This window comes from Mus caroli, unplaced genomic scaffold, assembly GCF_978045245.1.
Source record: "Mus caroli unplaced genomic scaffold, Mus_caroli_1 scaffold_5, whole genome shotgun sequence".
Lineage (NCBI taxonomy): Eukaryota > Metazoa > Chordata > Mammalia > Rodentia > Muridae > Mus > Mus caroli.
Genome location: NW_028227260.1, coordinates 28,586,344 through 28,613,898, shown reverse-complemented (window position 1 = coordinate 28,613,898; position 27,555 = coordinate 28,586,344). Strand labels below are relative to the sequence as shown.

Sequence of the window (27,555 nt, the reverse complement as noted above, 5' to 3'; positions counted from 1 at the left end):
AAATTCTTTAGAACACAAATAAGCTATGAGATGATGTAGAAGATAGGGATATTCCTCAAAGGGATGGGGCGTTTTCAATGAAGAGTTTGAGCTGCAGATGTTTGGAAGACATCTGCAGGGCACTGATGAAAATGTGCACATTGTGTGAAGTGGTTATAACCAGATAGCCTTGAGAGATACGAAGTCATTGCTAGAAATAATAGGGAAAGAAATAAGAAAGAGTGATACTGAAGGAAGTGGTTTGACCAAGTTTAGGGTTCCAAGTAATATCACATACAGTAAGTAGGCAAGTAATGTCCTTAGGACAAATGTTTACATAGAAAAGTTGATTTGAGGAAATTAGCTTAAGGTGTGAGATTAGGACAGAAATTGTGGTGGTTTTAGAAAGAATTGCAGGGCTTCAGGTGACTGGAATATTATGAATAATATGAGAAGAGACAGCAAAACCCACTTCTAGCTTTGTAAGCCTTGGGCTTAATATTGTAAGGATTACAATGTTTCCTAATTGGTTGAGGGTCAAAGTGATAGAGGTGATTACTATGTAGCCGTCTTAAGGAGACTCGGTGTGATAGTTTTAACGGTTTCCTATCTAAGGACTGTGTGAAAATGAAGCATTATAACCACACATAGCTGCTTAATTACACTTAGAAGAACAAGCTACTTCTTCATTGAATTCCTCAACTCCTTTTCCATAAAAAGGTAATTCCTGCACCTGGAACTGGTGTGACTATGGGAGAAAAAGGAAATATCGGGTTACCTGGTTTGCCTGGAGAAAAGGGAGAGCGAGGATTTCCTGGAATACAAGGTCCACCTGGCTTTCCTGGACCTCCAGGTAAAAGAGATGATGGTTATACCTCTATGCTTACGTAGCCAATCCATACATACAAGTATTTAATGTGACAACTTTATTAATTCTTTGAGGTTTCAGAAATACATACAACATACTTTTATTATATTAGAACCAATTTTACATTTTACAATGAATATAAAAAACTTGACCACTCTTACTTATTATTTCCAGTAAAATTAACAATAATTTCTTGCTCCTATTCTAATTACTATACAATGATTTTGTTTCTTTTTTAATGGATATTTTGTTTATTTACAGTTCAAATGTTATTCCCTTTCCTGGTTTCCACTCTGGAACCCCCATCCCATCCTCCCTCTCCCTGCCTCTATGAGGGTGCTACCCCACCCACTCATGCCTTGCTGTCTTTGCATTCCCCTACACGGGGGCATCGAGCTATGTGAGAACCCAGCTATACAACTCCTGAGCATATACCCAAAAGATTCTCCAACATATAACAAGGACACATGCTTCCAACATATAACAAGGACACATGCTCCACACTATGTTCATAGCAGCCTTATTTATAATAGCCAGAAACTGGAAAGAATCCAGATGTCCCTCAACAGAGGAATGGATACAGAAAATGTGGTTCATTTACACAATGGTACTATTGTGTACTATAGTACTACTCAGCTATTAAAGACAATGACTTTATGAAATTCTTAGGCAAATGGATGGAACTAGAGAATATCATCCTGAATGAGGTAACCCATGCATACAATTTTATCATATTGGTTTGACTGGGCATTACAGTGGATGATGTGAATGGTTCTGGCTTCACACCTTGTATGTTTATGAATGATAAATGTCTGTGTGTGGGTGAACTCAACCATGTGAGCACCTGTGGAGGCCATAATTTGACATTGAAAAGTCTTTCTACACTTTTTTTCCTCATTAAGCAAGTCTACTCTTGCTGGTCAGTTAGCCCCCGCAATCTGTCTGCATCACCAGAATGGAAGTTATATTAACATTATTACCATTCCTGGCTCTTAAGTAGTTTCTGTGGATTTGACCTCAGGTCCTTATGTTTTCCTAAAAACCCTTTACACACTTATCGCAATCCAAATGAGGACTTTCTAAATGACCAAGTATACCAAAGCTGTATTGTGTTTCGCAACAAATTCTTCACATGTACTTTTAAAAGCTTACTTAAATTCTGAAAAAAATCACTTTTACCTTCTATTAAAAATATATTGTGCTGGGCAGTGGTGGCACATACCTTTAATCCCTGCACTTGGGAGGCAGAGGCAAGCGAATTTCTGAGTTTGAGGCCAGCCTGGTCTACAGAGTGAGTTCCAGGACAGCCAGGGCTGCACAGGGAAACCCTGTCTCAACCCCTGCCCTAAAAAAAAAGAAAAAAATATTGTACCAAACAGTTCCTTGATCCTGTACATGAATCATCACACTTTTCATTTTGTCAGAGGACAGGATACTGACCTAATAAATTCCTAACATTTCTTCATTTCCTATATAACAGTACTAACCAGAACTGTCCACTTAGAATTCCAGAATCAATGACTTAGAAATCTGCACGGTGATTTCACCACACAATAAAACTTTAAGACTCAGTGCTGACTTTTATAGCTTTCCCTTAGAAGATTCAGTGTATTCTGTAGCACTTAAAAGTTGGCTGCAAATTAAAATGCCCTTATGTATCCTGTTTATTGAGTTGTCAGATTTTATGTAAAGTTCACAGTAGTGTCTGTTTCAGTATCTGGCACACGCATGTATTCAGTGGATTATAGTTCCTTTTCATGCAAAAGTGTGTAACTAAGGAACAGCTGTCATGAGGAAGAAAGTGACACCTCCCAAGAAAGAAGCTAGTAAGTGTGAGTTTCATTATGGTCTAAGTATGTGCTTTTTATTCCTTATCTCAAATAAGTGAGGTAAATGTTTGTTATGTCTTGATAATTAACATGAGGCATTTTTCCAGAATACAGTAAGAGCTCAGGAGTTGAATAATATAAAGGAAATTTATAATGCACAGGGTGTAAGTTGTATTTCCCAAATACAAATGTATTTCATGTGAGAGGCAAAGTACAAAAGAATGGGGCAAGGAGCAGTATTTGAAAACAAGTAATGGCTGTGATCTTCCACTTACTTAAAGTACATGTTTGTGCAAGTGCACACATGTGTGTACACACACACAAACACACACACACCCTCCTTTGTGAAAAATATTAAACTAAACAAAAGAAAGGTAAAGTTAAACTAAACAAGAGAAAAGTAATAACAAAATTACAAAGTCACATAACTATGTGACTCATAGACTCGTGGAAATTTCAGAATTTAGGAATAAAATTAAACAAACAAACAAAAGCAAAATCAACCAACCAAACAAAAATTCATGAAAACCTACCTAAGTGGAGGTGTGTGCAGGGGGAGGTACATTGCCTTCGAAACAGTAAGTTTGTAGGACATAATGGAACATATTTTCACAGTAACAAGGACAAATAACTATGAATTTTGGAGCCTATATTCTCCTAAACTGTCATCCTGGTATGAAGATAGAATACTTAAAAGGTTTACCTCCTCCAGACATACTTGGACAGTAAGGGACAAATTCAGGATAAAGTAGGGGTGGGAGGTAGGGTAAAAGAATCAGGGACTAAGAAAGATTGTAATAACCTATATTAACTCAGTTCATAAAAATATGATTTACGTAAAAAACCAGGACTGTGTGTGAATATTTTTACATGGTATGGGCAAATACAGAGGGAATGAGGAGTTGGCCAGTGATACAGTTGTTAGTTTTTACTATTAGTATGTGAGAACATAAGCATTATTTACTATAAGCTTTTAGAGAAATACAGATTTAAGGGCTTTAGGGGTGGTTCAGTGGAACAAATGTTTGCTACACAAACATGATAACCTAGGTTTGAATCCCTGACACTAATATAAAAATCTAGGGACATTGTGGTACATGGCCTCAGAGGGAAGAGAGGAGGAGGAAAAGAAGGAGAAAGGGAGAGAAAAAGGAAAAATATAGACTTAAATACATAGGTCAAAATTTATAGGTACCATTATTAAGAAGAATAGAAATAAAATGTACAATTTAACTCCAGTTAGAGGGAAAAATAAATCAATCTATATAGTAGAAGGTAAAATTAAAACACAGAAAGATAAACCCAGATGTATAGAAAATAAAGTATAAGATGACATAGAAGATAGTGAAAAGTAAATCATTAACTCCAACAAACATAAAGTGTGAATACTTCATTCCTTCTTAGAAGGGGAAACAAAATACCCATGGAAGGAGTTACAGAGAAAAGATCGGAGCTGAGACTGAAGGAAGGACCATCCAGAGACTGTCATACCCGGGGATCCATCCCATAATCAGCCTCCAAACACTGACACCATTGCATACACTAGCAAGATTTTGCTGAAAGGACCCTGATATAGCTGTCTCGTGTGAGGCTATGTCAGTGCCTGAAAAATACAGAAGTGGATGCTCACAGTCATCTATTGGATGGAACACAGGGCCCCCAATGGAGGAGCTAGAAAAAAGTACCCAAGGAGCTGAAGGGTTCTGCAACCCTATAGGTGGAACAACAATATGAACTAACCAGTAACCCCAGAGCTCCCTGGGACTAAACCACCAATCAAAGAAAACACAAGGTGGGACTCATGGCTCCAGCTGTATATGTAGCAGAGGATGACCTAGTCGGTCACCAATGGGAGAAGAGGCCCTTGGTCTTGCAAAGATTCTATGCCAGAGTATAGGGGAATGCCAGGGCCAGGAATTGGGAGTGGGTGGGTTGGGGAGCAGGGGGAAAGGGGAGGGTATAGGGGATTTTCAAGGAGGAAACTAGGAAAGGGCATTTGAAATGTAAATGAAGAAAACATCTAACAAAAACAGAAGTTAAAAAAATAAAGAAAAGATAAATGATAGATGGTATTAATGTAAAATTGAGATAAAAAACTGAAAAATAAAATAAAATACTGGTATAGTATGCAGAATATGTATATCTGAAGCAGAAAGAGGAAACGAAAGTAGGTGCAAGAAATATTAATTAAATGATTTATGGAAGAAGAAAGCTATTTAATTCTAATGTCAAGTGAAAGAAAATTCAATGAAAAATGCATTAATGACTCAGATATTAATAAATGATACCGTGATTAAAGTCATGAACCTTTACACAACTAATTAATAACCCTCAGTTATATAATAAAATTGATAAGCTTCAGGGGGTCAATTGACAGATCCTTAACACACTGAGTGTATTAATATAGCATATAAATAATTTGACCAACATTAATAAGCTATCTGTATGAAAGAGAGGGAAAATGTTCTAGGAAGCAAAGAATATATATTCTTTGTAGATGTACATAGAATATAAAAATAGGCTCTTTTTTTTTTTACTTGAAAAGAATCTACTGTGTGTATCCTTGTATATGATTCTCTATGGCTACAGTTAAAAAGATTGGAAAAACATCAAATATCCTTATAATAATATTTGCATGGTGATGTAGTTAAAAGTACTTCCAGAGATAAAGCAGGCATTATATGACAATGCTAAGCCACTAAATGCTAAGCCACAATAAAATGTGCTTCATATCAAAACTCTTTGACTATAGAGCAAACAGTAACCCCACTCTGTCATCAGACTACAAATACCAAAATTAAGAGAGAAATATGAATGTAGCCCAGGTAAAATGTACTTTCATTACACACACAAAGCACGAGATTGTATCCCTAGAAACGATAAAGAAGACAAAATGGGCTAAATTTAACTCACACGCACAAACAAAAAGAAACAAGCACAAAAATGTAGAATGGAACACTTTACTAGGTTGAATAAAATCTGTAAAATGAAAACTGAAACAGATACAGCTCGACATGGACACTAAAATATCATATGGAAGAGTTTGAAATGAGGATAGATTGACAAACACCATGAAGGTTTAAACTCACAAATGGTAAAAACTAAAATTAGTAAAGAAAAAGGGATATTGCCATAAATTTTTATTGTAAGTTATTGGAAAACTATAATATCTACTTATATATTTAATATTTTAGATGAAAAATAAACTCTTTAAGCAAGAAAATAAAATTACTAAAGTTGTAAGTAGGAAGTCTAAGTAAGTCAATTAACATAAGTAATTTTGAAAGATTGAAGATATATATGAAGAAATGTTGATTTACACGCACTTTTATAGTTTTACGGATGAATTCTACCAAACTGTAAAACACATCCCCATGTTTTGTTTTATTTCAAGGCATAAGTAGAAAACCTAATAATACTAATAGCAAACCAGCCAAGGAAAAACACTGTAAATAAAAATTATTCAATCTTATTCATGAGCAAAGTATAATAATGCTAAATTCAAGTTACCACCACCTCTCTATAAATTATATATGATGTTATCGCTGTTTAATTTTTCCCAAGATATCAAAGATGTTTCTATGTTACATTGCTTTAACTGACTACATTACCAAAGGATAGCACAATAAATGTATAGAAATTGATACTAGCAACAGTGAAATCCACTCTTTACAGACCTTTGTAAAATATTTATGAGTGGGACTGGAGAGATGGTTCAGTGGTTGGTAGAACTAACTGCTCTGCCAGAGGACTCAAGGTTGGTTCTCAGCACCTGCATGGTGGCTTACAACTGCTAACTCCTGTTCCAAAGAATCTTTTTCTCTCTTTTTACCCTTAAAGGCACCAGCACAAAAATGGTGCACATAAAATCACCCAGCTTTGCACACATGCATATAAATTTAAAATATATAGCCACAATGAATAATAAAATATTATTAAATATATACCAAGATACACTTTATGTAAGAGATCAATAATTTAAAGTTTATTATATTAAGAACTCATCCTTTAAATTCCTGGCCATCAGATGCCAAATTCCAATTGGATTTTAAAGAGAAATTTACAAGTCATTCTTAAAATTAATTAAGAGTAAAACTTTAAATATAGAAAATAATTTTAGGGGACTGGAGAGGTGGCTCAGCAGTAAAGAACACTGACTTCTCTTCTGAAGGTCCTGAGTTCAAATCCCAGCAACCATATGGTGGCTCACAACCATCTGTAATGAGATCCAGTGCTCTCTTCTGGGGTGCCTGAAGACAGCTACAATATACCTACATATAATAAATAAATAAATCTTAAAAAGAAAATATTTTTTAAAATGTATAATTATTTCCTGAGTAGTTTTGAAAAAAAAAGCATAAAGTGTGCTTATGTACAAAAATAGGCTGTGAGGCTGAAAAATGTCCAGGAGCGGAGTTACATTTTATTTGATCATATTGAAGTATCCATTCTCTCTTTGCATTTTGACAGTTTCATATGTGTGTGTAATATATACTGTGATTATGTTCAGTCTCATTTACTTCTGTCATCTCCCTTAATTTCCTTTTGAGCCCCTTCTTCCTAACTAGCTCCCCCGACCCCCAGTGACAACACTATTAATGAAAAGTTACACCCCTCCTCCATCAACCATCAACACTCCAAAGGTCCTCAGGAAAGAGGAGATCCCTGAAGTACTTTCTTTTTTCATGATAAAGTGTTGAAGGGCCTGTCTTATAAAAGGATCCATAGCTGCTGTGTATTCCAGATTTGAAATGGCCATGTCATATCTGAATGGCAGCCTTTTGTGGCACACCTCTATGTTTTTTTCATGCAGCCTTAGTTTTTGTTAAGCTTTCTCTCTATCCCCGTAACTACTCCCACTCCCCTGCCCTATAGGAATGATATTTCTAGGGATAGAACATCATCATGTCAAATTGAGCGTATTAATTTATTATTAACTTCAAAAATTCAGAAAATTACTTTTGTTTGTTGGTTTTTAAGACAGGGTCTCACCATGTATGGCTATCATGGAACTCACTAGATCAGACTGGTCTCAAACTCACAGATTCGCCTTCCTTTGTTACCTGAGTGCTGGGTTTAAAGTTGTGCACTACCACCACCGGGCTATTACTTTGAATAATTGTGCCTTATACTCAAAGTGTTACATCATTTAAATAATTCTTCCTTGCAAGTGTTAATTACCATAGAAAACCTTAAGACCAAAAAGAATTGAACAGGGACTAAGTTGGGTAGGAAGGGGTTTAAAACATGCGCAGCCAGCAAATGGGGAGAAGAAAGACAAAATAGTGCACATTGTCTCTTCCATGCAGAATCTAATTTAGCCTTGTAGAATGTGCCATAGAAGCAGAAAGAAGACTGGGTGGATAAAATAGAGTAAGTAAGGGAAGGACAAGTGATGGATAAGGTATTGTGGAGTGGATATGAACATATGTATATATGCCATAATGCAACCCAATGTTTTGTTTACTAAAAATACAACTTTTAAAATACAAAAAAAATCCAACCAATATTATATTAAAGGCAGATTTTATCATTCCTAATGTCTCCTTGAGGATCAAAGTAATTGTGTACAAGATAAGATCATTTTGATCACTTTATCATATACTTTTTGTCATTTAGGAACATCAGTCGTGGGTCCCCCCGGTCCTCCTGGATATCCTGGTGAAAGGGGCCAGAAAGGTGATGAAGGTCCCCCTGGAATTTGTATTCCTGGATCTCCTGGACTTGATGGACAGCCTGGGGCTCCTGGCCTTCCAGGACCTCCTGGTCCCCCTGGTCCCCAGTTGCCATCCAGTAAGCTGTGCTTTTGTCCTGACATGCTTGGCTGTTGTTCTGCTGTACATCATTTAGAAGTGAATCTGACTGAAGTTTGGCATCGTTATTTATGTTCCTGATATCTAAGAGATTATACTGTTGTTTTTAGTTTGTGGTTTTGGTCATTCGTCTTCAAACCGTGTTAATTATCAATAATATGTCACCATATTGCTTATTGAGTTGTATTTTTACAGAGAAATAATTGAAAATAAGTATTTTTCTAGCCTTTCTGGTTTTTTTTTTCCTCTAGTCGTCTCAATGCTTAACGATAATTACCTTGCTATTTTATCTTTAACCTCAGGAGATGAAATCTGTAAAGCAGGCCCTCCTGGGCCCCCAGGACCTCCAGGTGATAAAGGACTCCAAGGAGAGCAAGGAGTAAAAGGTTTGATCCCAAACATCTTCTCATTCTTTAACATCATTAGTGGAATGCCCTGCATCTAACTTCTATCTTAAGAAAGCTATTCCCATATCATCTCCTTAAAAATAGTGTATATTTTTGTAATGTTGGTTTCATATCTCAGCTCTTTTTAGCTTACAACTTCTAATAACTTGACTCCAGCACACCTCCCATTGAGACCTACTTTAGATTAGCCATAGCTTAATGGTATATTTTCTTTCCTCTTAATTTACCTTAAATTAACATGACCACTCATTGAAATCAACTCTATTATTAAGCTTGACACATTTATTTCCTCACTTTCTTTTATTTGTTTGGAACTAAGGTTTAGCGCCTCTCTCTCTCTCTCTCTCTCTCTCTCTCTCTCTCTCTCTCTCTCTCTCTCTTTCTCTCTCTCTCTCTCTCTCTCCCTCTCTTGGTTTTTTCAAGACCGGGTTTCTCTGTATAGCCCTAGCTGTCCTGGAACTCACTTTGTACACCAGGCTGGCCTCCAACTCAAAAATCCGCCTGCCTCTGCCTCCCAAGTTCTGGGACTAAAGGCGTGCACTACCACTGCCTGGCCTTCATTTCTCTTTTTATACTTATAGGTAATTATCACTTTAAGATTCTTAACTTATTTCCTTCTTCATTGACAAAATAATAGCAAACACTCTCAAAGATCTATGTCACCACATACTCAGAGATACTTACATTTGTGCCCAGGCAGTACCTTCTTAACTTATTATAGTTACTGTTTGTTCTTACAGCCTGGTAGTCTGAGTGGCCTCCTGTTTCCCTAAGAGTTTTGATTAAAAAATTCTTACCTAGTATTTCCAGGAAAGTTAATTACCATAGTATAAACCTTGTTCTTCACGGGAAGAAAAACAAGCCGATGAAAAATATAGAGGCTCTATTTGAATAAAAATGCTGGATAAGTCATCCAGCAGACAGACATGACAGATGAAAATGTAACCATTTTATCTAATGTACAATATATTACTACATAGAGGACTGTGGTAATAAGTTAGTAGTATAATGCAGCTGCCTTGTAAGAGTATATTTTTGTCTTGATGAAATTGGTTGGGGCTGGAAATCAACATATAAGTGGCTAATAATATTAATGACAAAGGGAGCAATTTTGGTCACTAGAGTTGAAAAATAACAATGGTTTTCTATTGCCATTAGTCTTGCTTTAATTTTACATGGAAATTCTAATGTACATGATTATTTACATTTGTTTTGTTTTGTAAGAGTTTTTTACATTTCTACCTATTTATGGTAGACTGAAGTTAGTGTTAAGTGGTAGAGTTGAGTTTGGGATTATATTAAGATTTGATTGGGTCTTTTGTGGCATTAGTTTGTATTTTTTTTTAGGAGTGATGCTAGCATTTGCCTATAATATAGCAGTATCAGTAGAAAAACATTCAGACCTGTGATACACTAATTGAATTATTGAAGGTATTAATGGTGGCTTTTGATAGAGTTAATTAGAGTTGTATTACTAACAAATTATGAGGTAGGGTTTTTTGTTGAATTTGATAATATTAGAAACTGAATAATTCCCTTCTGGTCAGCACCAGCATCGGGTCACCTTGGGCGCGGAGTCAGTGGACACCCCCAAGGTCCCTAGAGTGTCCTCCACATGATCTTAGAACCACTGGTCCCTAGAGGTCCCTAGAGGTCCCTAGAGGTCCCTAGAGGTCTCTCCACATGATCTTAGGACCACTGGTGAGTGGAACACAACTTCTGTTCCAATCCAATCACACGGGACCTGAGACAGCATTAGGGAAGCAGAAAACCAGCCTGACCAGGGTCACAAGTCCCTTCCGGTTGGCGCCACTACCTGGTCACCTTGTGCTCAGAGTTGGCAGACCCCCCACGGTCCCTAGAGGATTCTCCACGTGATCTTCAGACCACTGACCAGACAGCTCCACACTCCTCAAAGGAGACACCACTTTCAGGAACTGTAACATGCCCAGGATCTTTGACAACAGGATCACAGGATAAAAGGAGCTTGGTCATACCAGTATTTCAGGGTCTCAGAGGAACTTGACTGCCAAGAACTCTGACATAACCAGAATCTCAGGTTCACAGGAGCCCGCAAGCAAAGGATCACAGAGAAAGCTGGACTCTGAGGAGTCCTGAATCAACTGGGATTATAGGAAGGATAGGCACCAATCAGATATATTGAGGACAGCAAATACTTGAGATAATCAGATGACAGGAGGCAAGCGTAAGAACAGAAGCAATAGAAACCAAAGTTACTTGGCATCAGCAGAACCAAACACTCTCACCAGAAAAAGTCCTGGATACAGCATCACACCAGAAAAGCAAGACATGGATCTAAAGTCACTTCTTATGATGATGATGGAGGACATTAAGAAGGAAATACAGGAAAACACAGGTAAATAGCTAGAAACCTTTAAAGAGGAAACACAAAAATGGCTTAGAGAGTTACAGGAAAACAATACCAAACAGGAGATGGAATTGAACAAAACCATCCAGGATCTAAAAATGGAAATAGAAACAATAAAGAAAACCCAAAGGGAGACAACTGTGGAGATAGAAACCCTAGGAAAGAAATCAGGAACCATAGACATGAGCATCAGCAACAGACTACAAGAGATGGAAGAGAGAATCTCAGGTGCAGAAGATTCCATAGGGAACAGGGACACAACAATAAAAGAAAATGCAAAATACAAAAAGATCCTAACTCAAAACATCCACGAAATCCAGGACACAATGAGAAGACCAAACCTACAGATAATAGCAGTAGATGAGAATGAAGATTTTCAACTTAAAGGGCCAGCAAATATCTTCAACAAACTTATAGAAGAAAACTATCCATACCTAAAAAAAGAGATGCCCAGGAACATACAAGAAAACTACAGAACTCCAAATAGATTGGACCAGAAAAGAAATCCCTCCTGACACATAATAATCAGAACAACAAATGCACTAAATAAAGACAAAATATCAAAAGTAGCAAGGGAAAAAGGTAAAGTAACATATAAAGGCAGGCCTATTAGAATTACTCCAGACTTCTCACCAGAGACTATGAAGCCAGAAGATCCTGGACAGATTTTATACAGACCCTAAGAGAACACAAATGCCAGCCCAGGCTACTATACCCAGCCAAACTCTCAATTACCATAGATGGGGAAACCAAAGTGTTCCTGATAAAGCCAAATTCACACAATATCTTTCCACGAATCCAGCCCTTCAAAGACTAATAACAGAAAAAAAAAAACAATACAAGGACAGAAATCACGCCCTAGAAAAAGCAAGAAAGTAATCCCTCAACAAACCAAAAAGAAGACAACCACAAGAACAGAATGCCAACTCTAACAAAAAATAATAGGAAGCAACAATTACTTTTCCTTAATATCTCTTAATATCAAGGGACTCAATTCCCCAATACAAAGACATAGACTAACAGACTGGCTACACAAAGAGGAGCCAATATTTTGCTGCTTACAGGAAACCCATCTCAGGGAAAAAGACAGAAACTACCTCAGAGTGAAAGGCTGGAAAACAATTTTCCAAGCAAATGGTCTGAAGAAACAAGCTGGAGTAGACATTCTAATATGGAATAAAATCAACTTCCAACCCAAAGTTATCAAAAAAGACAATGAGGGGCACTGCATACTCATCAAAGGTAAAATCTTCCAAGATGAACTCTCAATTCTGAATATCTATGCTCCAAATGCAAGGATAGCCACATTCATTAAAGAAACTTTAGTAAAACTCAAAGCACACATTGCACCTCACACAATATTAGTGGGAGACTTCAACACTCCACTTTCATCAATGGACAGATTGTGGAAACAGAAACTACACAAAGACACAGGGAAACTAACAGAAGTTATGAAACAAATGGATTTAACAGATATCTACAGAACATTTTATCCTAAAACAAAAGGATATACCTTCTTCTCAGCCTCATGGTACCTTCTCCAAAATTGAACATACAATTGGTCACAAAACAAGACTCGACAGATACAAAAATATTGAAATTGTCCCATGCATCCTATCAGATCACCATGGACTGAGGCTGATCTTAAATAACAACATTAATTACAGAAAGCCAACATTCAAGTGGAAACTGAACAATACTCTCCTCAATGATACCTTTGTCAAGAGAGGAATAAAGAAAGAAATTAAAGAGTTTTTAAGGTTTAATGAAAATGAAGCCACAACATATCCAAACTTATGGGAAACAATGAAATCATTTCTAAGAGGAAAACTCATAGCTCTGAGTGCCTCCAAAAAGAAACTAAAGAGAGCACACACTAGCAGCTTGACAACACACCTAAAAGCTCTAGAACAAAAGGAAGCAAATTGACCCAAGAGGAGTAGTCAGCAGGAAATCAAACTCAGGTGTGAAATGAACCAAGTGGAAACAAGAAGAACTATTCAAAGAATCAACCAAATGAGGAGCTGGTTCTTTGAGAAAATCAACAAGATAGATAAACCCTTAGCCAGACTCACTAGAGGGCACAGGGACAGCATCCTAATTAATAAAATCAGAAATGAAAAAGGAGACATAACAACAGATCCTGAAGAAATCCAAAACACCATGAGATCCTTCTACAAAAGGCTATACTCAACAAAACTGGAAAACCTGAATGAAATGGACAAATTTCTAGACAGATACCAGGTACCAAAGTTAAATCATGATCAGATTAATTACCTAAACAGTCCTATATCCACTAAAGAAATAGAAGCAGTCATTAATAGTCTCCCAGTCAAAAAAAGCCCAGGACTAGATGGGTTTAGTGCAGAGTTCTATCAGACCTTCAAAGAAGATCTAATTCCAGTTCTTCTCAAATTATTCCACAAAATAGAAACAGAAGGTACTCTACCCAATTCATTCTATGAAGCCACAATTACTCTGATACCCAAACCACAGAAAGACCCAACAAAGATAGAGGACTTCAGACCAGTTTCCCTTATGAGTATCGATGCAAAAATACTCAATAAAATTCTCCCTAACTGAATCCAAGAACACATCAAAACGATCATCCATCCTGACCAAATAGGTTTCATTCCAGAGATGCAGGAATAGTTTAATATATGGAAATCTATCAACGTAATCCAGTATATAAACAATCTCAAAGACAAAAACCACATAATTATCTCGTTAGATGGAGAGAAAGCATTTGAAAAAATCCATTCATGATAAAAGTCTTGGAAAGATCAGGAATTCAAGGCCCATAACTAAACATGATGAAAGCAATCTACAGCAAACCAGTAGCCAGCATCAAAGTAAATGGTGAGAAGCTGGAAGCAATCCCACTAAAATCAGGGACTAGACAAGGCTGTCCACATTCTCCCTACCTATTCAATATAGTACTTGAAGTTCTAGCCAGAACAATTCGACAACAAAAGGACATCAAGAGGATACAAATTGGAAAAGAAGAAGTCAAAATATCACTTTTTGCAGATGATATGATAGTATATATGTGACCCAAAAAATTCCATCAAAGAACACCTAAACCTGATAAACAGCTTTAGTGCAGTAGCTGGATATAAAATTTACTCAAACAAGTCAATGGCCTTTCTCTACACAAAGAATAAACAGGCTGAGAAAGAAATTAGGGAAACAACACCCTTCACAATAGTCACAAATAATATAAAATACCTTGGTGTGACTCTAACTAAGGAAGTGAAAGATCTGTATGATAAGAACTTCAAGTCTCTGAAGAAAGAAATCAACATCTCAGAAGATGGAAAGATCTCCCATGCTCATGAATTGGCAGGATCAATATAGTAAAAATGGCTATCTTGCCAAAAGCAATCTACAGATTCAATGCAATCCCCATCAAACTTCCAACTCGATTCTTCAATTAATTAGAAAGGGCAATTTGCAAATTCATCTGGAATAACCAAAACAAAAAACAAATCTAAGATAGCAAAAAAAAAACAAAAAAAACAAAAAAACAAAAACAAACAAACAAACAACAACAACAACAACAACAAAAGCAAACAAAAAACCAAAAAACAAAAAACCTCTTCTCAATGATAAAAGAACCTCTGGTAGAATCACCATGCCTGACCTAAAGCTGTACTACAGAACAATTGTGATAAAAACTGCATGGCACTGGTATAGCAACAGACAATTATACCAATGATAGAACTGAAGACCCAGAAATGAACCCACACACCTATGGTCACTTGATCTTTGACAAGGGTGCTAAAACCATCCAGTGGAAAAAAGACAGCATTTTCAACAAATGTTTCTGGCACAACTGGTGGTTATCATGTAGAAGGATGCTAATTGATGCATTCCTATCTCCTTGTACTAAGGTCAAATCTAAGTGGATCAAGGAACTCCACATAAAAACAGAGACACTGAAACTTATAGAGGAGAAAGTGGGGAAAAGCCTCGACGATATGGGCACAAGGGAAAAATTCCTGAATAGAACAGCAATGGCTGTAAGATCAAGAATCGACAAATGGGACCTCATAAAATTGCAAAGCTTCTGTGAGGCAAAAGACACTGTCAGTAAGACAAAAAGGCCACCAACAGACTGGGAAAGGATCTTTACCAATCCTAAATCAGATAGGGGACTAATATCCAATATATATAAAGAACTCAAGAAAGTGGACCCCAGAAAATCAAATAACCCCATTAAAAAATAGGGCTTAGAGCGAAACAAAGAATTCTCACCTGAGGAATATCAAATGGCTTAGAAGCACCTGAAAAAATGTTCAGCATCCGTAATCATCAGGGAAATGCAAATCAAAACAACCTTGAGATTCCACCTCATACCAGTCAGAATGGCTAAGATCAAAAATTCAGGTGACTGCAGATACTGGCAAAGATGTGGAGAAAGAGGAACAATCCTCCATTGTTGGTGGGATTTCAAGCTTGTACAACCACTCTGGAAATCAGTCTGGCAGTTCCTCAGAAAATTGGACATAGTACTACCAGAGGATCCCTCTTTACCTCTCCTGGGCATATATCTAGAGATGTTCCAACTGGTAAGAAGGACACATGCTCCACTATGTTCATAGCAGCCTTATTTATAATAGCCAGAAGCTGGAAAGAACCCAGATGTCCCTCAACAGAGGAATGGATACCGAAAATGTGGTACATTTACACAATGGAGTACTACTCAGCTATTAAAAGAATGAATTTATGAAATTCCTAGGCAAATGGATGGACCTGGAGGGCATCATCCTGAGTGAGGTAACCCAATCACAAAAGAACTCACATGATATGTACTCACTGATAAGTGGATATTAGACTAGAATACCCAAGATGCAAGTTGCAAAACACATGAAACTCAAGAAGAAAGAAGACCAAAGTGTGGTCATTTTGCCACTTCTTAGAATTGGGAAGAAAACACCCATGGAAGGAGTTACAGAGACAAAGTTTGGAGCTGAGAAGAAAGGATGGACCATCTAGAGACTGCCTCATCCAGGGATCCATCCCATAATCAGCCTCTAAACGCAGACACCATTGCATAGGCCAGCAAGATTTTGCTGAAAGGACCCTGATATAGTGGTCTCTTGTGATGCTATGCTGGTGCCTGGCAAACACAGAAGTGGATGCTTAAAGTCAGCTATTGGATGGAACACAGGGCCCCCAATGGAGGAGCTAGAGAAAGTACCCAAGGAGCTAAAGGGTTCTGCAACCCTATAGGTTGAACAACAATATGGACTAACCAGTACCCCCAGAGCTCGTGTCTCTAGCTGCATATATATCAGAAGATGGCCTAGTTGGCCATCATTGGGAAGAGAGGCCCTTTGGTCTTGCAAACTTTATATGCCCCAATACAGGGGAACACCAGGGCCAAGAAGTGGGAGTGTGTGTTTAGGGGAGTGGGGGGGGGGAGGGTATGGGGGAGTTTTGGGATAGCATTTGAAATGTAAATAAAGAAAATACCTAATTAAAAAAGAAATTTAATAAGTCATGAAGGTGAAGAAAGAGATCTTGATTAAGATGCAATAGATATATGACTGTGTTATAACACTGGAATTTGAATTACAGTGGGATTCTTGGTCTTGTATTTTTATGATAATCGAGATTGCTCAAGTAATAATAGTAATGCTCAAGCAATAAATAATAAGAAGAATTAAAAATAAAGATACTTCTATTAATGAATTAAGTATAATTATTTATCTTTTAACTATTTAATTATTTATTTTTTATTCAATGGGAATTATCAAGTGTTTATGTTTGGATATCTAGATGATTTGAGGAACTGATTTCTTAACTAGATTAATTCTAGAAAATTTGAAGCTATATTTTTAATTATTAGTTTATTAATAAGTAACTTCATTCTAGTTGAAAATCCTAGAAAATTGGAGGAACTTCATGTAGATGAAGAAAATTAAGTTGTAAGATGATGGTGAGAGAAGTCATTGAAGGAATGCATGTGTAGGTATTTATGGGGTACTTTTGAGTCAATATTGTTTGACACCTGAAATCTTGTGAAATACTACCAAATAGAGGAGTGTTTCATTTGGTCAATTAATAATGAGAGTTGTTTTCTTAAAATTAATTAATGCAAAAAATCCAGACTATCCTAAAATTTTGAAAAGGAGGATTCATGTGTGGTATACAGGAGTTGGGTTAGGGAAAAGAATATGATCAAAATATGCTGTATGAGCCGGGCAGTGGTGGCACACACCTTTGATCCCAGCACTTGGAGGCAGAGGCATTCAGATTTCTGAGTTCGAGGCCATATTGACCTACAGAGGGAGTTCTAGGACAGCCAGTGCTATACAGAGAAACCCTGGCTTGAAAAACTAAACAAAAAAAAACTGTATGGGGGCTGGTGAGATGGCTCAGTGGGTAAGGGCACCCGACTGCTCTTCCGAAGGTCCGGAGTTCAAATCCCAGCAACCACATGGTGGCTCACAACCATCTGTAACGAGATCTGGCGCCCTCTTCTGGAGTGTCTGAGGACAGCTACAGTGTACTTACATATAATCAATAAATCTTTAAAAAAAACTGTATGAAAAATTAAATAAGTAAATAATATGAATCGCTTACCAAGTAAGGGTAGATGATATAGCTAGACTTGTAAGATTGCCACAAATTCTTCTAGGGTGATAGACGTAGAGTAGGGTAGGATAGTTTGTAAATATTTAAGCAAAATATATAGTTTGGTCATGAATTCCCTTGTAGTATTAAAGAGCAAATAACTAGTGGTATATGCCTAACATATGAATGTGCAATTCATTATTTTAAGTCTGCTTCTGGGAAAATAGAGTCTGTTATAATGATGGCTCTTCTGTTAAATACCCACCTGCTTTTCATGTAAATCACAGTGAAAGCTACATGTTAATGTGGCTTGTATGTTTCACCATAAGCCATTCATTTCCATTAAAAATCTATAACTTGGTCCTACTTCCTTATTCCACTTCAGAAGACTGATCTATGGGCCATTCATTGCCTATATGTAGCATATATATGCTATACTTCTTATGCAAATGCCATGCCTTTCATTTTGTTTATGTAGATATCTTGTCAATGAGATCTATCCTGACCTAACCCTATTTAAAATCTTTCTCCCACCTAAGCCTCCCCAGCACACACTCAGTCACACCTAACTCCATTTTCCCTCTACAAATGTATTTTAATACACAATTAAAAGCTTACTGGATTTAACACTGTATTAAACTATTTAATATATAATTTAATAATTTGTCATCTTTACTGTTTATTATTTTTATTGGTAGGAAGTTAGCTCCACAAAACCATGGAATTTTGTCTATTTTCTATATTACTATGTCACAAATGCTTAAAGTTGTTCTTTATATATACTAGGCACTCAGTATTTGTCTAAAATTTAATTTTAGACAGGCTTCTCTAATCACAGTGTTGGGTAGGAATGCTATTATTCCCTACAGCTGACTTCTTTAGAATCCCATCAAAAGAAAGTTTAAGTAATCCTTCCAATAATATTTTTTTTGGCCAGGTGACAAAGGTGATACTTGCTTCAACTGTATTGGAACTGGCATTTCAGGGCCTCCAGGCCAACCTGGTTTACCAGGTCTCCCAGGTCCTCCAGGTAAAATATCCTTCATATAGTCAATCTTTTAAAATACTTTGGTTCTTTTGAGTGTGCTAATTGTTTTATGATGGTAGTTTGCCATTTTTAGCTAGTCACTTATGTCTAGAAATTTTTGAGTATGAAATGCCTCTCTTATGAAATAAATTGCCCTTCTGTATGTAACTGGAAGCCACCAACATTCTCTATCACAGTATTTGGTATTATTCAAAGAATTACATTGTCTCAAAACTGAAACATTTAGAGTCAGAATTTTGTTCTAGAAAACTAGGGAGAATATTCATACTTTCTGGACCATGAGTATGGTTTCCAGATGCAGAGTCATTGGGGATATATTTCATATTGTCATTAAGGAACAAGGTTTCTATTAAACTTCTGGCAACCAACTGCCAATATTCCTGGTACATATATGGCTTCCCTCCTAATTTTGAATCATTTTTCAGAATCACAACCATTCCATTCCTTTAGCTCTTTACATATTGCTAATATTGCATATTCTTGAGTTTATATAGAAAATGTGTGTCCAGGCTGATGATAGACTCCAGACTGATTACCAGTCTAGTACATGTATCAACGACACAAAATCATTAGGAGTTAGGAAATACCTTAAGCAAGCTTCTTAGCTGCCACTAGGAGCTAGTAACATCGTTGTAAATAATGCAGTTAGTGTGAAGATTCCTCTGTATAACTGATGCTCCAGTAACTTTTCTCCTGTAATGTTTGGTACTAAACATCTCTTAAACCAAATCTTAAGGAATGACCAACCAAAGAAAGAGCTAGGAAAGATATAGGAAGATTGTATAACTGAAAATAAAGATAAGCAGGCTCCTTTCCCGTCTTCTCCCAGTGGCAGTAGGATGGGGATAAGAACTCATGCCCAACCTCACAGTTTCTAGTAGCTGCAAACTTGGCAAAAGAGTACTCTGGAGTTAGAAAAGACCTGGGGATGCAGTGCTGTAAGTGCTGTTAAATATTAATTTATAAGAAACTTTGGTTTCCTCCTATTGAGAACACGAAAGAGGAAAGAATCTGAGTTAAATGTGGTAGAGCTCTCTGTTTAAAATCGAAGTTTGTGATGTGCTGATTTCTAGATGCATGTGATTGGGGTGGGGGTGCTTAAGGCTCAGTGCTCACCTGATCTATGTGTGTCTTAGGATCTCTTGGAATCCCTGGAGAGAAGGGTGACAAAGGACAAGCTGGGATAACTGGTCTGAAAGGATTGCCAGTAAGCTTTGATAATTTTATTATGAGCCACAAAGTAATGAAAGATGCCATGTGCCCTTTGATTTTTCACTTATGAACAGATACATATAAATTTAGTTTAAATTATAATTTATTTTATTCTTTCTCTCTCTATGCTTTGCTATCTTTTTTTATTAGATATTTTCTTCCTTTACATTTCAAATCCTGAAAGTCCCCTATACCCTCCCCCCACCCTGATCCCCTACCCACCCACTCCCACTTCTTGGCCCTGGCATTCCCTTATACTCTGGCATAGAGTCTTTGCAAGACCAAGGGCCTCTTCTCCCATTGGTGACCGACTAGGTCATCCTCTGCTACATATACAGCTGGAGCCATGAGTCCCACCATGTGTTTTCTTTGATTGGTAGTTTAGTCCTAGGGAGTCTGGGGTTACTGATTAGTTCATATTGTTGTTACTCCTATATGGCTGCAGACCCCTTCAGCTCCTTGGGTATATTCTCTAGCTCCTTCTTTGGGGACCCTGTGTTCCATCCAATAGATGACTGTGAGCATCCACTTCTGTATTTGCCAGGACTAGAATAGCCTCACAAGAGACAGCTATATCAGGGTTATGTCAGCAAAATCTTGCTGGCATGTGCAATAGTGTCTGTGATTGGTGGCTGATTGTGGGATGGATCACCGGGTTGGGTAGTCTCTGGATAGTCCATCCTTTCATCTCAGCTCCAAACTTTGTCTCTGTAACTCCTTCCATGGGTATTTTATTCCCCATTCTAAGGAGGGACGACGAAGTATCCACACTTTGGTCTTCCTTATTCTTGAGTTTCATGTGTTGTGCAAATTGTATTCTAAGTTCCTGGGCTAATATCCACTTATCAGTGAGTGCATATCATGTGAATTCTTTTGTGATTGGGTTACCTCACTAAGGATGATATCCTCCAGATCCATCCATTTGCCTAGGAATTTCATAAATTCATTGTTTTTAATAGCTGAGTAGTACTCCATTATGTAAATGTATTTTCTATATCCATTCCTCAGTTGAGGGATGCTTTGCTATCCTTAATTCATACGTTACTTTGTATGGTAAATGTTATTGTATGGGTTAATGGGGCAAACTGGAGAGGAAAATGTTAGAAAATATTCTAATTTACTTTTTTTTTCTTCTCCCACTCTTTTCTTCCAACTCAGGGCATACCTGGACCTCCAGGTGCTCCAGGCTTTCCAGGGTCTAAGGGTGACCCTGGGGATGTCCTCACTCTTCCAGGAATGAAGGGTGACAAAGGAGAGTTGGGTTTCCCTGGAGCTCCAGGGCTTCCTGGTCTACCTGGTAGTCCTGGAAAGGATGGTTTGCCAGGACTCCCTGGCCCCAAGGGAGAGCCTGTGAGTTGGATTAATATTCTTGCTTTTATGTCAAATTGTCATTTAGTAATGTTTCTTACAGGATGAAGTTTCTATGTCAATGGTAAAACTTGTACTGGGTTTGTGTGAAGTACCTAAATTCAATTTTCAGTACTCTCTACCCCCTCCAAAAGCAATTGCTAAGTTAAAATAAAAAAGGAGCCTAGTACTTAGATGAATACTAATGCCTAAAATAATACGATTTTACAGTGAAATGGTACATTGATACTAGAGTTTCCTTACTGTTTTCCTGCAGTTCTATAAACTCCTTATTAACTCAGTATAGTATTGATTATTACTAACTATGATTTGATGGAGAGGAAGTTAAAATGCTTAGGAGTCAGTGAGGGATTCATTATTCTAAACATCTGTGGGAATTTTTTAAGCATGAAAAAAAACCAATTTGTTATATGTATATATGTGTGTGTGTGTGTGTGTGTGTGTGTGTACAGCCAGATTAAGATACTACAGAGCCAAACACTGAGCATAAATGAACAGTCTTTTTTTATATTCAACATACAGTACAGGATATTTGAATGATAAATATATTTTAATAGTATAAATAGACAATAACCATCTCATGGTACGGTGTGAGATTTTTGAGAGCAGAGACTTTGATTTACTCATCTTCTCAGCTTATACCACTAGAAGATAGCATTCTGAAATATTTGTTGAAGGAGGTAATTAGTAAGTAAGTAATCATAGATTCAATAAAAGAACATAACACAGTTATAGCATAACTTTAAAAGGCATACGTATGGCTGAGTCATGCCCCTGATTGTATTCATTTATATTAATCTACATGAAGTTGTTACATCAATGTTTTCTGTCTTAAACATTTCCATTTTCAGGGTGGAATTACTTTTAAGGGTGAAAGAGGTCCTCCTGGGAGCCCAGGTTTACCAGGTCTCCCAGGAAATATGGGACCTACAGGCCCAGTTGGTTTTGGGCCTCCAGGCCCTATAGGAGAAAAAGGCATAAAAGGTGTGGCAGGAAATCCAGGCCAGCCGGGATTACCAGGTATGTTTACCTTTGCTGTTTTTTCTATTTTAAAAGTAGACAGACATACATACAGACAGATAGATATAAAAAGTTTAAAAAATTCCTGGGAAATGTGTTTCTCTAGCCATCTATATGCTTATAGGAAGGGAATAGATTGTTTTTGTTTAAAGTGAGATTTCTTGTTAACTTAGTCAAAGTTTGTAGTGTTATTTGTATTTCGTTCTTGAATATATGTAAGTGTAGTTGTATCCATGTAACTGGGAAACACATGCACATAACTATTTTATTAATATTTTTAAAATGATATAATTATAATTTTTTTCTGCCTTACCTTTATCCCTCTAACTCCTCCCATCTCACATGTAAACCCCTTGCTCTCTTTCAAAGTTAAATCCCTTTACTTTAAATGTTCTTTTATATATGTGTGGATTCCTACATGTACATTCCTAAATACAGCACACACACACACACACACACACTCCTAAATACATAAAAGCAACCTGCTTGGTCTGTATAGTATTACCTTTACGTATATGTTTTGAGTGTCAAAAACATGCACTGTAATTTTGGAGACAGGGTCCCTCACTGAACCTGGAGTTCATTGATATTGCTAGGCTGGCTAGCCAGTATGATCCAAGGATCTGCTTCCCTCCATACCCTCAGTATATGGGTTATGTGGTGCTATAGCTACAGTTTTATTCATATTCAGCAGGCACTTTGCTGATGGAGCTACCATCCCATCCCAATTTATGTTCTGATGCTCAAGGGAAGAAGATGGGTGTTCCAGATGAATGAGGAGATGGGGGGGGGAGGGAGAGATTTTTTCCTATGTTTTTGTTGTTGTTGTTGTACTATCCACATCCTCTTCTGTTGGATGATAATGGTCCATATTGTGCAAAGGCAGACCCTCCTTCCTTAAAGCACTGATTTAAATTCCTATGTCTTCTGGAATCATGGGCCATAGGCATAAAGCAGAGATAATTATTTCATCAGCTATCTAAATATCCTTTAATCTAGTCACCCTGGCATCTAAAGTTAGTTATCAAACATCCTCAATCATGGAAGCACCTAAAAGCATCATCTGCTTTTCTTCTTTCTTTCTCTCTCTCTCTCTTTCTTTCTTTCTTTCTTTCTTTCTTTCTTTCTTTCTTTCTTTCTTTCTTTCTTTCTTTCTTTCTTTCTTTCTTCCTTCCTTCCCCCCCCTCTCTCTCCCCCTCTCTCTTCCTTTCTTTTTTTTTTTTTGAAATTTTATCCTTCTCTTTGCTATCTTCCTAGAATACGCAAAATGGGATTGTTATTATTAGTCAAGCAAATGATTCTCACTTGGAGTGTTCCATTTGTTTTCAGGTCCTAAAGGAGATCCAGGCCAGACCATAACCCAGCCAGGAAAGCCTGGTTTGCCAGGTAGTCCAGGCAGAGATGGTGAAGTGGGTCTTCCAGGTATGCAAAGAATTTATTTTATTTCAAAACAACTTCATCACTGAAATTCTTTCTTTTGGATGTTCCCCATTCTTACAGTGCTGTTTTTTTTTTCTGTAGGTGATCCTGGACTTCCAGGCCAACCAGGCCTGCCAGGAATACCAGGTAGCAAAGGAGAACCAGGTATCCCTGGGACTGGGCCTCCTGGACCACCTGGTCCTAAAGGTATGTAGGACGAGGTAGTGGGCAGTGTAGATTACCTGATTAGTAAGATACTATTGTTTCATAATATAAAACAAAGTAGATTTAACTTATTTAACTTATATGCCATTTAAAATCTGTAAATGAAAAAGTCACATTGGGCCTGCAGAGATGGCTCAGTGACTAAGAGCACTGCCTGCTCTTCCAGAAGACAAGGGTTTAATTCTTAGCATCTCCATGGCAGCTCCTAACCACTCTTAACTCTCTAAGTATAATGGACTCAATGCTGTACTCTGGTTTTTTTTAGGACACTAGGCACATACCTGGTTCATGTACATACCTGCAGACAAAACACCTTTGCACATAAAATTGAAATGATAAAAATAAACATTAAAGAAGAAAAGTCATTTATATGCACCTTAATTTTGGAGACAGGATCTCTCACTGAACCTGGAGTTCATTTTCTAAAACAGTCTAGTGATGAAACTATCTACATTTGAGAGATGCAAAATGAATCATATGCTAAAGAACATCATGGGATTTATGACATTTGTATTCATCATTGTATTCTTAGAGCCTTGAATAGTTCCTGGAAGTGTAACAAGAAGTACATAGATATGTATTGAATTAATAGATTCTATTAATCAGAACAGATTCACTATACACATATGCAATATTTTATCGCAAATAAAATACACCCTTGATTTATTGATATTTTTAGTTATTTTTCTACAGTTGTGCTTTACTCCTCCCAGAATTTATTCTTATGAATAACAGGGGAGCACCTTTGAGTGATGACAGTTCCTTAGGTCTACCATTTTTTTTATAAATGACAGATTTGATTTTATGTGTGAATGCTTATATAACACATACAGTTGCATCTAGCTCATCTGTAGAAGTACATGTTCAGCATTCTGTCACATTACGTCACAATGTAAGCAGAAGGGCAGGTCTGTATTTATGTATGGCATTGATTCACTATATTTAATTCTGATGTGTTATATACTTCAAAAGAGCATAGTTTCTTCTACAGCCATTTAATTACCCTGTAGAACTGGAAGGATAAGCTGATTGAGAAAATCTCAGATGAATATTAAGCTTAATTCTAAGTGGTCATATAGAATGCTCCTGGACTTTTAACATGTCAGTGTATAAAGCATGCATTTAGGGAGATGAGAATGTGACTACCTATCTTCAAATTTATTCTTTATATAGGTTAAAACAATGGCTTGCTATTTTACAGGTTTTCCAGGAATTCCGGGACCTCCAGGAGCTCCTGGGGCCCCTGGAAGAATGGGTCCAGATGGGCCTCCTGGGTCACCAGGCTCCCCAGGACCAAAGGTCTGAAACAATTTTTTAAAGGATATATTTATTATTTTTTTTATTTTTATGTGTATGAGTGATTTGTCTGCATGTGTATATATGTGCACCACATGGGTGCCTGATGTGGTGACTGTAGAGGCCAGGGGTGGGGCTCAGATGCCCTAGAACTGAGGTCACAGACAGTTATTAACTACCATGTGGGTTCTGGGAATCGAACCTGGGTTCTCTACAAGAGCACTCAACTTCTGAGCCATCTCCAGCTCCAGTCTAGAACATTTTAAATTAGTCCTTTTTCATAAAGACAGTCTTTTCTACTGTCCTTAGATCCAGTTCCTATTCGTCTTAGACATTGTCCCAAGTCTTTATTATATTGATAATACTTAGCTATATTTTCATTTAAAAATAACCAATCCCAAACCATCTTTAATATAATTTAATACCCAGATCCAAAGTCTCTGACCTTGTTTTAGACTGCTAGGTTTTTGGATTACATGAAAGAATCCAATGATCAGCTTGGCCTATGTTTATGTAGAGAAACAGTAACCCATTTCATACTTTTACATGTGTGATGATTGGTAAGATTGTGTTGGATATATCAAGCCCTTCCTGTATTGTTTCCTCTGTTCCAATTCCATTAAATATATATAAACCAAATCACTGCTATTTGGTACTACTAATAAATAACTCCCTTTATATTTCTTCCATTGTAACTTATTTAACCTTAATCACTTTTCAGTCAGCCTTCAGCATGTAATTATAGCTCCTCTTCCTGAATTCTGTGCTTAAATGATCTAATCTCAGTGGATTTCATCCTTATTACTTATTTTCCTCATGGAAAAACAGCTGACAGACTCTCATGAAAAAATTTACATCTCTTTTGGCTTGTTTTTCTTTCATTATGAACATTTTCAAATAAACATGAAAGCCCAAGAAATGATCTAATGAACTTTGACAGATGCGTCAGTCAGGTACAAAACTGCTAAGATTATAGTAACACTTCCTTGATCTTTTCCTGTTTTTCAGAAAGGGGGTGGTCTCATTTAACCCAAATCTCAAGATTACATCATTTCACTTACAAATGCTTTGCCATTCATATCTAACTAAATGAAAATTGTATGCAGAAACCACAATGACATTATACTACTTAAATCATGTTAAAACTAATTCCTTGCATTATCTGATCCTCAGTCATATTCACATTCCCTCACTTGTGTAGAGTGTTGTTTAATCCCTTGTTTTCAGTTAACTTTTGTACTTTGAAAACAGTCCAACTCATTTAATTTGCCTTCAGTAAACCCTATTTCTGTCCCTTCCAGATATTCTCTCTAACACACCCATCCTTTTTTAATTTAATTATCCTCTTCTTAATATGAAAGAAAAATATTACTTTGTATTCAATTCTTTAAATTCTCTGTAGTAAATGGTAAGCATCAGGAAAGTCACGGGACTTTTCGTTGTGTTTTGTCATGTGTATGCTTAAGGGAGAGCCAGGATTTGGGTTACCTGGGCCACCTGGGCCACCAGGATTCCCAGGTTTCAAAGGAACACCTGGTCCAAAAGGTGATCGTGGTTTCCCAGGACCTACAGGTCCTCCAGGACGCACTGGCTTGGATGGGCTACCTGGACCAAAAGGTATGGAGGCTCTTGCTACTTCTCAATTTGTTTTAAACTTTCATTGATATTGAAACCTTTGGAAAAGGTTATGGGTAATAAGCAAGCTCACTGGAAAGCCCATGATGCCTGTCTGCCACTGTTTTAATTTTGTTTATATTCCACTAGTTTGTTTTATTTTCATTTGTCAAAACAGAGGATATAATTGCCTCTTGTCTTTTGATTTACTGGCTTTGTGTAATTTTTAATTTAATAATTACTCAAAGTAATTTAAATTTGAAAGAATAACTGACCTAGTATTGAATTACATGTGTATACTATCAGTTACTACTTGTAGGAATGGGTTTTTGCCAATCTTTTCTGAACACAAATAATACCACACATGTTATTTAGATGTGTGCAGGTACAATAGCAGATTAGAGTGGCAAAACTTAATATTCTCAGTAAAAGGTAAGAACATCTATGGGTAGTATGAAATGTCTCTCTGTCTGAGCTATTTACCAA

At 37.0% G+C, this 27,555-nt stretch overlaps 1 protein-coding gene across 2 annotated transcripts in view; it reads left to right on the top strand.

The window, feature by feature from the left end:
• Positions 1–27,555, top strand: part of Col4a5 (collagen type IV alpha 5 chain) — a 223,851-nt gene that overhangs the window by 120,699 nt on the left and 75,597 nt on the right. For both annotated transcript variants that reach the window (XM_021152696.3, XM_085837997.1), the window contains 11 exons: positions 700–832; positions 8,296–8,469; positions 8,792–8,875; positions 18,805–18,897; positions 20,052–20,122; positions 21,286–21,477; positions 22,347–22,515; positions 23,845–23,937; positions 24,037–24,141; positions 25,361–25,458; positions 26,922–27,072. In XM_021152696.3, the coding sequence (XP_021008355.1) occupies positions 700–832; positions 8,296–8,469; positions 8,792–8,875; positions 18,805–18,897; positions 20,052–20,122; positions 21,286–21,477; positions 22,347–22,515; positions 23,845–23,937; positions 24,037–24,141; positions 25,361–25,458; positions 26,922–27,072 (1,363 nt within the window). The remainder of the gene's footprint in view (positions 1–699; positions 833–8,295; positions 8,470–8,791; positions 8,876–18,804; positions 18,898–20,051; positions 20,123–21,285; positions 21,478–22,346; positions 22,516–23,844; positions 23,938–24,036; positions 24,142–25,360; positions 25,459–26,921; positions 27,073–27,555) is intronic.